This window comes from Coturnix japonica, chromosome 15, assembly GCF_001577835.2.
Source record: "Coturnix japonica isolate 7356 chromosome 15, Coturnix japonica 2.1, whole genome shotgun sequence".
NCBI lineage: Eukaryota > Metazoa > Chordata > Aves > Galliformes > Phasianidae > Coturnix > Coturnix japonica.
In genome coordinates, this window is record NC_029530.1 from 8,425,789 (window position 1) to 8,440,072 (window position 14,284).

Here is a 14,284-nt window from a genome sequence, read left to right on the forward strand (position 1 = left end):
TGCTGGTTGCCAGTTTACACAAGCAGGCTATTGAAAGCAGAAGTGGTGTGGAAGTACCCCCCAAGTGTTATGGAAGGATGCCTTTTCACCTGCCTGCCTTGTTCAGGTATGACTGTTAATGGGAGAATCTTCAGGACATGCAGATGGCCTGAGCTGCAACTGGGACATGCTGGATGTGTCTCATTGTACATTTGAGGTTTAGCTAAGTTTGTTAGAATACCCCTCCATGTAAAGGCCCCTAAAGGATACAGATGGTTGGATGGTGGAGGAGACCTGAATTTGCCTGCTTTCCTGTGCAGCAGGAGGTGTAAATGCTTCAAATATTCTACTCCTTCTCTGCAGAACACCTGCAGGTGCTGTCTGGGCGAATTTCCTGGGATGATGAGGTGCTAAAGATGCTGATAGGTGCCAAGATGCTTCTTCAAGAAGTGAGTTTGTTCTGCAGGTGGGCAGGATAAGCAGTGACTTCAGAGCTGAGACAGTATATAAACGATCCGTTTTATTCTGAAGAGAACTATTTACAAAAGAAAAGCTTTTTTTTTTTTTTTTTTACTAAAAATATGCCTTTATAGATTTTTCATAATATGTATCTTATAAAAACCATACATTTATTTACATGACTGCTACATACAAAAATTACAGCACTGTGGTTTATGTACATATCTATAGGTACATTCTTTCTGCTTGTCCCTGCTGTGTGCTTTTCCCTTTCAGTGTAAGGGAATGGTTACTGCAGCACCCAGACGCTTCCTTTCTTGGCTTTTGGTTACAACAATCTTGCTTTTTATAGCCGAGTGGGGAGTGGAGAGTTTGCCTGCTGCCGAGGCATATCTGGAATTTACCATTCTAAGTAGGCCAAGTGCATACAGCTATGAAGTCCTTGTGCATGCAGCACTGCCTCTAACCTCACTTCTTGCTGCTCTGTGCAAAATTCTTCTGTTGTCATTAATTGGCGTAGCGTTCATCTTGATGGCAAGTTGCTGATCTACATTTGAATTAACATAAAGTGCTAGTGACTTGCCTTTCGTTTACACGTTCCTTGTTTACTGTTGCTTCTCCTGCAGAGTTTACTAAAGGGAGAATCATTCCTTTTCCCTTATGCTAACACAGAAAATACTTGCCCAGTCACCTGTTGCTCAGCTGTGGGGAAGTTCTTTGCAATCTTAATGTCAGCAGGTGTCTTCTCCATGTGCAAACTTGAATGGTGACTGTGCAGCACTACTGGATTATTTACCGTCACCTCAGAGGGGGTGAGTGTTGTATGTAGAGCTGCTGATCCTGCTTGTTAAGTCTCCTCTGGGATCCTGAGCACCTGCTGGATTAATGCATTTCCTCCGTTCCATTTGCTGGAGCTGATGTTTTCTTTATGCCATGTGTATCCTAAAATATAGAATACCACAAGCGGAGCATCTTCCAACCCAGCCCGGCAAGGACAGTTCCAGGTTCCTGGCCACCACGGAAGGGGATGAGTGCTTCAATGACAGTTCAAGGTGAAATAGTTGGGACCTTCTTAAAACACAACATGACATACAAGAATGTGAAGGACTGAGTAAGTTTTCAAACAACAAAACGAAGCTTAGCTGCTATGTTAAGGCAGTTTCTGTTCCTGTTGAGTAGCAGCTCAGCACAAGGAGGTCTCCTTTGGTCTGTTGTCCAGTTCGTTAAACCCAATTCTCTTCTATTTCTGGGTTTAGTAGTGCAACTAAGTCTTTAGGATTAGGGGGTTACTTTGAAGAAACCATACCCAACTGGCACCTTGGAATGCACTGACTTTCCTTTTGCAATCTCTACCATCACTGCTATTAAATAAATCAAATTGCAATGGGATTAAGGTAGGTTTCTCCTTAAATGCAGAGATGTGCTGTGCATTTCAATTGCCTACCCCTGCAACCACATGAGTCACTTTCCTCTCAGCAAATGTGTAGCAGAAGGCACCTTTCTTCATCTCATTACTGCATCTTCACTGGGTAACTGAAGGCCCTTTACTTAGGATTGCATACAGACAGACAGATATCTTCAAGGGGGGAGGGTCCCACTCAGCTGCTCAGCATGAGGTCTGCAGAGAGCTGCTGGGGCCCGGGAGGTGATTGCTGATGGCAGAATAAGGAGCTGTGAGGGCTGAGATGTTCACACAACTCCCAAAAACATGCAGTGTCATTTTCAAAGAACTGCTGTGTCAGACAACTGCTCACAGCTATTGCTGGCATCCATCTACCCACACCTCATTCTGCAGGTATCAGAGTTTCTTAATGCGTGGGGGCATGAGTGAGTCCTGACAGCAGGAGATGCTGAGCACGTGCCTCGTGTCTCCATCCTATGAAGAGTCATAATGTAGGTACGATGGGAGGGTGAGGGTTTTCTGTGCTGAGAGCACTCTTGGCACTGCACAGAGTCCTTCCACTTGCATAAGTGGATACAAGCAGACTCTCGGCAGGAGGAGATGTTTGCTTTCCTTTCCTGCTGATGAGGCTCCAGGCTCCCTTCCCTGTTAGCACCAAACAACACTGATGGTGCTTTAATTATTTCCTGGGTAGGACCTGGAATCCAGGTTTCATTGCTTTCAGGTAAATGGGTTTCACAACTCATCCTTCTCAATCCCCAAGAACGCTCTGCTTTTTGCAGAGCTGACCTGATGCTTCCTGACTTTGTACCAGTGTGACAGCTCCGTGCTAATAAGGAAATGTGGGGATGCTCAAATCTTTGTGGCAGAAAGGATATTTCTACTGAGGTATTGTATATGTTCTATGCAATAAATCAGGCAAACAACAACCCACCAACCTCTTACCTGCTTCTTAGGAGGAGGTGTTGGATAGCTAATTCTAGCAGCAAGCCTGTGACTGTAAATATGGAGCAGCTCCCCTTAAGAAGGTGTTTTAGCACCTGTGCTGAGCAAGGCAGAGCTGAGCATGTTCCTGGTTCCAGATGGGAGCCTCCTTGAAGCAGCATGGAAACAAATTGGGGACTGTGGGCATTGTGAGCTGGGATAACATGTGAAAATGGCACGGTGGAGGCAGGATGACTCTGAGCTTGGCCTGGCTGCTTCGCTGTCTCATGAAGGCAGACTCTACTAAAGGGTAGAGCTCTGAGGTGCCCATCCGGTGCATAGGGAAATGTATTGCAGGGTTTCCAGCACCACTGTGTGCATACACCAAAAACGCTATTTTCCTTCTTGTTGGTCAAGTCTTGGTTGCAGCAAAGCAGGCTTTGATCACCTTTGGTTAAAAGGAGATCTGGCTGCCTGCTGGCTGAGGGGCTGAGTGGGAAATGACTTATGGGCAGGATAAATCCTCATTGTTCCCATCTGGTCACAGCTGATGGTACTGTGTGGGCCAAAGAGCCAGCTGCCGGATCCCCAGAGCTCTGCAGATGCCCTAATTGCCTGGGGCTTTAGCGAAGGAAGGTGCCTGTGTGTTTCCTAAGGATCACACCTGCCAACCTAGCATTGATTTCATTATGGACAGGATCTCGGTGAGTTGTTAGTGGGTTTTCTGGGCGGGTGGGAGGGTATCCTGTTACAATAACAGGTTTCTTACTCAGTTTGGGAGGGATACATGGCTTTGGGGGAAAGGTGCGTGTGATGTGCTGAAGTTCCACATCTACCTTTGACCTTTGGAGGACCTCAGGACTGAACGTCCACAACGCTATTCAGTTTGTAATCTGCTGTAGATGGCCATTAGGGATGGGGAGAAGTCCTTAACGTTTTTGTGCACCTACAGTCTCTGCAACTCTTCTGAGAGATGGAAGAAGACACAAACCTTCATCTGCCCTGACCTGCAAGGAGCCTGGGTTCCCAGCAAGGGATGAGCAGCTCCGCAGAGCCACGGGCACAGGCGGCACCCAGGTAGGACGTGCAGTGAGGGTTCGTCTTCCCACAACATGGCAATGCTGCAGCCAGAGCAGCTCTGCTCCCAGTGGGATGGATGAAGGACATCAGCTGCCAGGCCTGGAGAGCTGTGTGAGGGCCGCCTCTCTTCTCTTGCACTGGGCTCTCTTCTTCCCCCTGCACTCGCTGTGATGGCAGTTCCCAATCCCCTGTTCTGCTTTGTCTTGGGGCTGCTTATTTCCTTCTCCAGCATCAGAATGCTTTTAAGACGATCAATCGGATTATTCTTCACAGCAGAAACTAAACTGTGTCAAAGCGCCTAAAATATACCCTGAAGTTCATAGCTTCACTTGAAGAATAAGAAAAAGTTGCTTTCTATCAGTAGCACAATGTCAATCTGCAGAATTCCAACTCATGTAAACATTTGGTTCAGACCAGGTGCGGCGTTAGTAGTGCAGAGTCTCAAGGTTAACTCCTTTGCCCCTTCTTATTCCTGGTGGATCAGTGTTGGGTCCATCAGCAAGCTGGGCAGCTGCCTCCTCCCCATCTCGAAGCAAGAGTGGCTGGAGAGGTTTCTCTTTTTCAAGTTAATTTTTCTTGAAAAAGGAAAAGAGACGGTGCCCTTCTGCCCCGCTGGGCTCGTCCCCCTGTGGCTCTGGCCGGAGCACAGGGGAGGGTCTGGCACTCTGCTTTGCCACGTAGCCACTGGAGAAGGAATAAGCAAGCTGGCTCCATTCCTTCGGGTGTTTGTCCATCAGCTGCTGGTCAATGACCCTGTGCATGTCATCCTGCGGCAGGGGGAGAGGAGATGGGTGTTAGAGGCAGCTGATGCTCGAGGGGAGCTTGTGTGGGGATGTGGGTGTGAAACGTGCTGCGATGAGATGGAGGAGGGATGATGAGAAGCATGGGGACAGCCCCAGCTCCCTGCCCAGCAGCAGGCTCAGCCCCAGTTGCTACTGTGAGGTCTCCTAGTGAGTGAGAAGGTAACTCACATTGCTTGGGGGATGAGTTGCAAACAGCAAGACTTGCAAACCAGGAAGTGGCAGAGCTGCTTGTGCAGCCCCACTGAAAGGCCTGCCTGGGGGAAGATGCTCCCGAGAGCAGAGGGACTGGGGTCAGGCACAGGCCCACAAAACCCTATGTGGGGTTTGTCACTTTGGTGCTTGTCCCTTAGCCCAGCTCCTTCCCAGTGGTGCTGGCAGAGCAGTGGGAGCTCTCTGACCGACAGCTTGGCACCAACAACTGCACTCTGGTTTTTTGGTTTATTTTTTTTTTAAGCACCAGAGATGCTGTGGTTTCATCCATGTTTGCAGCACAGTGAAGTTGCTCTAGGCAGAAGAGTTGGTCAGCTCTATTGCTGCTAATGGCATGTACTGATGTGTTCCTTGAAACCCCAGCTACCAATCTGACAAAATCTTAAACTTTCAGATACGTTATTTCTGCTGTAATTGTATAATTAAGCTGAGGATGAGTGAAAATCCACACACGCAGAATATCCCTACAGGGGAAGTCACCTATTCTCCACTGTTTTGGTCCCTGATTAGGACTAAGCAGGGAGTTGCTTCTCCATCTGGGAAGCTGCAACATGACTGGTGTTGAACTGGTATGCACCTCTCTTTAGCACTTCCTTTATTGCTCCAATCTCAGTTTCCCACCTGGATTTAGACATCAGGCTTGATGCTGCTCATAGCTGCACTATTTGGCAGCCTGGGAAAATTAGAGTTCCCTTTGCCAGCCCTGGGAGCCACAAGTGGGGCTCAAAGGGTAGAAGATGACATGGGAAAATGCCACTTCCAGGAGGGAAAAGGATTGATGGCCATGGCCAGGACCTGAATTCGGTATGAGGGTTTCTCTACAAAGCACAAGGGTGCAGAGCTAAGTAGACAGGGGAAGCTTTGGACTGGAAGGGGAAGAGGCAGAGGGAGAGTTGAAAAGGTTAAGGTAAACATCAAAGTTAATGGTTTCCAGAGGTGAAGCTGCCATGTAGAAATTTATAGCAGTTGGATTTGGAAAGCAACTTTACTATCAGATGAGGTGGACATCCAAGCTCCAGCATGGCAGATCCATCTTTGGTTAATCACATAATGAGAGATGGGTATGATTTTATATAGAACCATTGTAGAATCATTTGAGTTGGAAGGGACCTTTAAAGGGCATCTGGTCCAACTCCCCCGCAGTGAGTAGGGACACCCACAGCTCCATCACAGCTCCATCACAGCCCCATTCCCTGACACTGGGTGTCTGCAGGGATAAGGCACCACCACCTCTCTGGGCACCCTGTGCCAGTGCTTCACTGTCCTTGTTGTATAAATCTTCTTATTTCCAATCTATATCTCCCCTCTTTTAGTTTGAAACCATTGCCTCTCATCCCATCATGACAGATCCTGCTGAAGAGTCTGCCCCCCTCTTTCTTACAGACTCTCTTTAGATACTGAAGGCTGTTCTCAGCTCTCCCCACAGCCTTCTCCTCTCCAGCTGCACAGCCCCAGCTCAGCCTGTCCTGATGGAGCTGTTCCATCCCTTGGAGCACTTTTGTGACCTACAACAGGCTCATATCTCTCCTGTACTGAGGACTCCACATCTGGATGCAGTGCTCCAGGAAAGCTGCAGCATGTGTATATGATTTACATACACGTATATAGACAGGTAAATAGCGTGTTACTGAGTGTAAATGCCTGCTGTCAGAAACCTAAGCTGGAGATGTGCTATGTGATACAGGCAGTACTAGTAAGCAGGTCTGAATTTACACCACTCATTCAAACTTGCAGGATGCAGCATATCCCTTACCAGATGATGAGGGTGAGGAGTAAAATCCCAGCAGGGATTCCCATCAGGAGTTTTCCTGATGCTGGACAAGCTGAGCACGCAGGATTAGTGACATGTGGACCTCAGCTTGGCTTTCCCCATGATGCCCTGTGGGCAAAGCCTCACTTCAGGGTTCTGGCCCTGGTGCTGGGGGATGCAGGGCCCTGAGGGGTGACGAGGAACCCCCGCTGGTTTCTTGCCAGATGGTGGTGAGGACAGAGGCGGATGCAGGTGGAGACAGCAGTGAATGGAGCAGGCAAAGTGATGGTGGGTGTTCAGTGGGTGCAGGGATCTCACCTCAAAGGCAGGAGGGGTGTACGACTAAAGCTGTTGGTACAGGAACTGAGAAAGGCCACTAGATCAGAAACCAAAGGAGCCAGATAGTAAAAAGCCCTGAGGAAGCAAACTGTAAGCAGGAGAAAGAGAAGAAGAAAAAAGAAACGAAAACACGGTGGAGTTGAAACAGGAGTGAGGTTGTATGGGAGAGGTTTCTACCGGTCAGGTTGGATGGTAGTAGAGTTGGGGTCTTGCAGGGTCTGCACCAATTTCCTGTAACTGACCCGGACCTTTTCTCTTGTATCTGCTCATTTTCTAATAGTCATGCTCCCTCAGTGCCAGTTTCTCAGAGGACTCAGCTTTGTCTGCCATCCAGGCTCTCTGCTTGGCACGGGTCTGTCCCACTGACCCTAAGAACATCTCTGGGGCATCTGCCCTCACCTGCTGTGGGTTTGGGATTCCATTATTTATGTATTTATTCATTTTACCTTGATTGAAAGCTCTCATTTTAGCTTTTCCATCGTGCCGCATCTTCCGCGTTGACAAAAAACAGTGCTATGCAGTAGAGCAATGACCACAACCTCCCCACCTCCCACCTTCTGCTCGGCTATAGGAACAGATGTGCTGCATCTGCGTATCTCGATGCTGAGGCTGCCCAGGGGGCATCCTCAACGTGGAGACCCAGGTGGGTTCCTCTGCTGTGTACTCTGAATGCCCTCAAACCCTGCCCTGCTGCAGTGGGCACTGCTCACCTGCCAGGCCTCCAGCTGCTGCGAGAGGTTCACCTTCTGCTGGATGGCATCCAGCAACTGGCTGTTGAGGGACATCATGTCAATCTTGCACTTGGCCAGCTCCACCTCCACAGCGTTCTTCCTGGGGGGAGAGCAAGAAATGGGACTTTTCACTTTATTATTGTTTTAAGGAAATATTGAACGTACCCCTCGGAAGTCAACAGGTTATTTATTTTGGTCTAGAAGGGGTGTCAAAAGAAAGAAGGGGACAGCAGGGTCTGTGTGGTAGGACAAAGGAAAATGGTTCCAAATGGAAAGGAGAGGTTTAGATTGTGTATAAGGAAGAAGTTGCTTACAGTGAGGTGCCCAGGGAGGCGGTGGTGCCCCATCCCTACAGACACCCAGTATCAGGGAATGGGGCTGTGAGCACTAATGGAGCTGTGGGTGTCCCTGTGCACAGTGGGGGAGTTGGACCAGATGCCCTTTAAAGGTCCCTTCTGACTCAGACCATTCTGTGATTCTATTTAATTGGCAAGTCCCTAAATCCTAAGCAGCTTTCCATTGTATTCTGGTCTACTTATCAGAATTGTGTCTATTTATTGTTGTGACATTGTATTGTGTTTATTTATCAGAAGAGTGGGCCAGAACTGCAGACATCCTTACCATAAGATGAGCAGATTTTAGGTAACAACACCATGAAAAATAGGAACAGATATTCAATCATGCTGCTCTACAGAATCATATTGTATATCTGAACAACATGCAGGACCCACCATCAAAAATGGAGGACTAAAATGAGTTACATGTTTGCATTTCTTCTGTTTGCTGATGTATGGGAAATGAAATAGAATGCTCTAAAAAACAAAGACCCTCCCTGTGCTCAGCTGAGCAGCAAGTTTCAATATGGAAAAATAACCCTGCAAGAAGTACAACTCTGCTCTCAGTTTCTAGAGATGGTGCTTGGGCTGAGCAAAGGACCTGGCCACAAACCTGGAGTTACTGATTAACTGCTGTGCGATGGGAAACCATAATGTGACTTGCTGGGAACCATTTTTCCTTGAAAATATTTTGGGGAAGAATCACTGCATTTTGTGAACTATCTCTAACCCATCACTTCCTAACAGCTCCCTCACACTCCCCTGCAGAAGAGCAATGTGGGTATCTGTGTTTATATCCCAGGTAGCGATTGCTGAACGCTTCCTATTCTGGAACTCTCTTTTCCTATTGCTTCCCATGTTTGCCAATCTTCAGCTTTGAGCTCAATGTTTTCCATGCCAGATGTCTGCTGCAGGCGGTGATTTTATTTGCGTGCAGTGTTGGGTTGGTTGGTTGCTTTTTTTGGGGGGAAGCACTTCCACAGCCGTGATTTAACCCTTAAGGTGCAGGTGGGCAGAGCAGTGCATGCCTGGTGGGCAGCTCACTGCTGTGCAGCATCCCCTCTGTCTGCAAGGGAATGCTTTCATTTCTAGCATCTATATGCTGTCTCCTTTCACTTGCAGCTACTGCTCATTAATCACCCACCACTCATCCGTGCACACTTGTCACGTCCCCTCCCTCTGGGCTTTATAGGGTCATTAAGCACTGTGGAGAAGCCGTACCCTTCTGCTCCTGGTTGTGGGTCTGAGCACCTGAAATAGCCTTTTGCTCTGAAGCTCCTCACTGCTGCTTGTGGATATTACAGTGGGATTTACTGCATGTTGCCATAGCCACAGCAAGAGCCAGCAGCCCACACGCACAGGAAATGTCAGAACGACGTCCCTGCACCCGGCTGTGCAGCTGGGATGCTCCTGCTTTATGCCAACAGATGGAGGTGTAACAGAGGGCAGTAATGGGAATTTGGAAGCTGGATATCTGGGCAAGAGCAGCATGGGTGAGCCAGTTCATTTAAGAAAAGATGCAGGGTCTCTGCATGGAGATTTAGCTCCCTGCATCCTCGGAGCTGCAATGCTCTCACCTCCTATTCCCACAAGCACCTGAGTATTAGATGTGTCTGTAAGGGGATATACTGGTGGTGTTCTGGCCACCTCATATGGAAGAGATTATCAGGCCTATCCCTTCTACCTAGAGGACGGGGGATGAATTGTTCTGCCTGTTCTTCGTGAGGGAAATTACTGAGGGTTGCACTGTTCTGCAGCATTGCAGGGCAGCTCAGCAAGGTGCAGAGCCAATGGAGGAGGTACAGGATATGGGGCAGCAAAATGGCAGAGGGCTGTGAGGGGGAAGATGGGGAAAAATAAAGATTCAAAACAGTGGGAGAGTTCTGACCAGAGAAAAAGAGAATTATGGGAGTGGAGATGCAAAAAAGACCCTGGAACAGGAATGGAGAGAGAGTGAGCAGAGGAATGTTTTAGAGATGAGGTCCAGGAAAGGCTGCAATAGAGATGGGCAGGGAAGCAAGTCTGGAAGAGCAAAAGAAGAAAAAGGAATAGGGCAGAGCTAGGGGTTGCATTTGTTTCCCTAAAGCCTTCTAGTGCCACTCACCAGCACCATGATGGCAAAATCAGGGCTCACAGCATCCCCTGGAAGGCCCCTGGTCCTGCCCTGGGGTAGCTCCTAAGAGCTCCTGAGCTCCTCCAGCATTTCCCATCAGCAGCAGGGCTCAGACTGGCCACCCTGGAGGCAACATGCTCCTGTACCCCTAGCCCAGCCTGGCTCAGGCTGTGTCCCCACTCACTTGGCGATGGCCTCGTCCCGATCCCGGATGGCCTGCAGGAGCCGTTCGCTCGTCTCCTTGTCTTCTGCAGCGCCCCGCAGCCGGTCCCGCTCCTCCTTCAGTGTTGTCATCTCCACGCTCAGCAGTGTGACCTGCACTCATGGGGGAGAGTGGAACACCCAGGGTGAGCACAGTGCAAGGGGGGTGCAAAACAAGCCAGGGGGCAACTAGAGACTGAGGTGCCGTGACTGTAGAAGCTACAAGTATCATCTAGCAACAAGAGGGATTGTTTTTCCTGGTATATTTGTTTAGGAGGGGGAACAGTTACATCATTGTGTCTTCTGAAGCAGTGTGAAGCTGAGGACAGGGGATGTGCAAGTTCCCTTTCGCACCATGGAAGGTGTTACTGGCACGTCTTACAATTTTAATTAGACTTCAAAATGTGTGCAGAGCCTCAAACGGTCTGAGAAATGATCCATTGGTTTGGTCCTGCGCAGAGCGAGGGGGTGAAAGCGGGCACAGATTCACAACATTTCATACGCATTTGGTTTCTCTGTTTGTGGATCACGCTTGCTCTGTTATGCTCCTCTACCACCTGGAAACCCTTCCAGCGCCTGACCCACCTTCTCTGAATCCTCACAGGAAGGATTCAGACGGCTCCCACCGCCCCGTGTGAGTCCATCGGTTGTGCTGACCTTCTGGACAGGGTTGTGTTTTCTTTTCCTTTCTCCTATGATGAAAGGGTGATCCAGCACTGCTGGCAAAACCAGCTGAGGGTGGTGTAACCCCATTCCCTGCTCCTATGCAACTGATGCTGCATGAGCAGCTGTGCCAAAGGCTGCTTCTACCACAGCCTCCACATCTCCTGTGGCACATGGAGACCTGTCCCATAGGAGATGGGGTTTGCCAAGTGTGTCTTTGAGTGCCTCTGCTTGCTGCTTTTAGAATATGACCTCAGACGATGCTTTGGCTGGATTTGGTGTGGATAGAAGCAGACTGATTCAACACATTGGGTGTGGAGCTTGGATTTGGGGCTGGACCATTTGCTTCAGTTGTGTTTGATTTAGCATTAGCCCCAGTGAGGGCTCTCTGGGTGTGCAATTAGCACATGTTATGATGCTGCAGTGGGATGTGCTGGGAGAGTGGGAGCCTTGTGCCATGTGCAACACATGCAGTGCTCTTCAGAAAATGCATCTATACTCAGGTAAAAGCTAATTAGAACCTATAAAAACATTAGGAGGATTTAGGGCGAGATGAGTCTGAATGGATACCTATGGGTTCCAGCATCCCATAGCAAGCAGCCTCATACTTTGGGATCTGCTGAGAAAAGTTTAAGTGAGACAGGCCAGCTGGTAAAGCAGATTGGGCAGAAGGTTCATATTTGGTTACTTGGGATGATGTTGGGGATGGGCACCCGGACACCTGCAAAATGCAGAAGCTCTGATCCCACATACATGAAGCCTCTGCACTGAGTTTAGCATAGATTTCCCTATCCAACCATAGCTTGTGCTCACCCAGATCCTTCTGGGCTGTTTATCATGGTGATCTCTTCTACAAGAAGCATATGTTGGAGATGAACGCTGTGTCAAGAGGCCACCTGCAAAGTGTGGGCATTACTGACCTGGCTGTGCAGCCGCTGCAGCTCCTCCAGACTTTGCCTCAGTTTCCCCCGTTCTCCCTCCATTAACTCCCTCAGGGCTCGCGAGTCCTCACTTGTTCTCCTGATCTGTTCCTCCAAGGAGTCATCGTCGCTCCGCCGAGAGCTCTGGCAGCAGGAGAGGAAAACTCTTGATCAGGGTTTTATTGCTTGCTTTTTCTTTTTTAAAGGGCAGTTGCATGAATTTGAAGGGCAGTGCTCTTAGCTCAGCATAAACTGAATTCACTGGGACCTACTGACCACACACATGGCTATGCTCTGTGTTTGCAGACCTGTTCCAGGACTCTGCTTTTGCTTTTACAAATGCCACTTCACCTCTTCTACTGACACACTGGAACAGGTTGCCCAAGGAGGCTGTGGATGCCCCATCCCTGCAGGCATTCAAGGCCAGGCTGGATGTGGCTCTGGGCAGCCTGGGCTGCTGGTTGGCGACCCTGCACACAGCAGGGAGTTGGAACTGGATGAGCACTGTAGGCCTTTGCATCCCAGGCCATTCTGTGGTTCTATGATGTTTTGGGACAGAGAGCAGGCTGTGCACCAACACAGCTCTTCTCCATGAGCTTTCTTGGAGGGTAAAGTGAGAGCCTGTGACAACTTGGGCAAGGGGACATGAGCAATAACAGTGCTGCCAACTCACCGTGGAATCTGCCCCATCCAGCACGTTTTGTATCAGTCTTTTCAGCTCGCTGAGAGCTGCCCGTAGGCTGCCGGCCGGGACATCTTTGGCTGATGAGGTTTCTGAAGACTCATCCATGGAGGAGTCCGTGGAGACGGCGGAGTCTGCGCTGTCATTTCCTCTGAGATGGGAGCAGAGGTACCGCACTTGGCAATATGCCTCCCAGAGCTGCAGCCTCAGCTGGAATGAGAGAGCCCCAGGTAAGCTTGGGTTGTCAAGGCTGCAGAGGTTCTCTGCCTCCACTGCAATGAGGAGTTTGATTGCTAAAGCTCACAAACATTCACCTGCGTTGCTGTATTGGTTTTGAAATTTACCCATCCTAGAGCTGGGGCCACAATCCCCGTTTCTGGTCATGGGCTCAGCTTCAAGCCCAGATCCAATGTATTACATCTCTTTCTGGGGCTGGTGAGGTCCATGGGCATTCTCAGGGGCGGGAGGGCCAATACCTGTTCTCGTTCTTGTTCCAGCTCCTCTGCCTCCATGCTCTGCTCTATCTCAGACAGCAGCGATGTGCTGGTTGTGTTGAAATTTTGGAGACTTCTCTCCTCGCTGAGCTCTTCCACCTTCCCCTGCAGCTGCCGGTAGGACAGCCGCACCTCCTGGAGCTCCAACTGGCTTTGGTGCAGCTTCCAAAGAAAATTAAGGAAGCAGAGGAAACAATGTTAGTGGAGAGGTGATACGGGCTGGACGAATCTCTTGATTCATGAAAGAGCTGAAAGGGAGGAAGAGGTGGAATGAAAGAGGGTTTCCAACCAGAAGGAAAACTCTCCTGGCTGAAGTTGCTGTTTATTGGAGCTAAATAATCTCTGAGCATTATTAGACACTGCTTAGGCTTCAGAAAATCCTGGAAGGTGAAATCAGCAGGTTAATCAATGCTAAAATGAGGACCACTGTGGAGAAGCTGAGACTCAGGAGAAAAAAGCTCACCAAAACTAACACAACAGAAACTGAATCAAAAAAAAAAAAAAGGAAAGCAATATAAATTCACCTTGAAATAAGTCTCATAACCACAAACATTCTGCCACAAAACCCTGATGTTGAACTCCTATATTCACTGCTTTGCAGTCTGAGTTCACGGGGTGTCTGAAACACGCAGGACGCAGCGTTGGCATTGATTTGTTTTGGGCTTTATCTGTGCTCACCCAACTGTGTGATTTCATAGGCACTGAGCTGCAGTCTGCCTGGGCAGGAGCTGTGCATGGGGCTGGGGCACAGCCAGGTGTCGTGTGAGCAGCAGAGCTGAACGTGCTGGTGGAGGATGCTGCTGTCTGACACATGGGCAGCTTTCTTGTTCCTCTGAGGAGCGGGGGAAAAAAGATTCTGACTGTTCTGAAGAGCTGGGGGTGCAAGTGGTTGTCAGATGTGAAGTAAAAGTGAGGTAAAATGGAGCTCTCCATGAAGATGCCCAAAGCTACAGCTGCGCCAGCTGTTCTCCAGGGAGTGACATTTGCTGAGATGGCTGCAGACGCTGCAGAGCTTGCAGGGAAACCACCTGAGCTCTGAGAGCCTCACTGTCCTCCAGACTAGAGTAAATGAGCCCCTTCTGGCCCCCGTGCTGCTATTAATGCATTAAGTAATATATGCCCCAACCAGTGTTTTCCGCTTCCTTTTACATTTCCCTTCTTTTCCTGCCCTCCCCTCCTATTCCTTTGCTCAGCTCTCC

General features: G+C 49.2%; 1 protein-coding gene across 1 annotated transcript in view; it reads right to left on the minus strand.

Moving 5' to 3' along the window:
* Positions 1–2,803: 2,803 nt before the first annotated feature.
* Positions 2,804–14,284, minus strand: part of BICDL1 (BICD family like cargo adaptor 1) — a 38,714-nt gene continuing 27,233 nt past the window's right edge. Inside the window, exons 6-11 of the mRNA XM_015877960.2 lie at positions 13,068–13,247; positions 12,583–12,801; positions 11,910–12,053; positions 10,310–10,440; positions 7,657–7,777; positions 2,804–4,611 (exon numbers count right to left, since the gene is read on the minus strand). Coding sequence (XP_015733446.1) covers positions 4,411–4,611; positions 7,657–7,777; positions 10,310–10,440; positions 11,910–12,053; positions 12,583–12,801; positions 13,068–13,247 — 996 coding nt within the window. The 3' untranslated portion in view covers positions 2,804–4,410. The remainder of the gene's footprint in view (positions 4,612–7,656; positions 7,778–10,309; positions 10,441–11,909; positions 12,054–12,582; positions 12,802–13,067; positions 13,248–14,284) is intronic.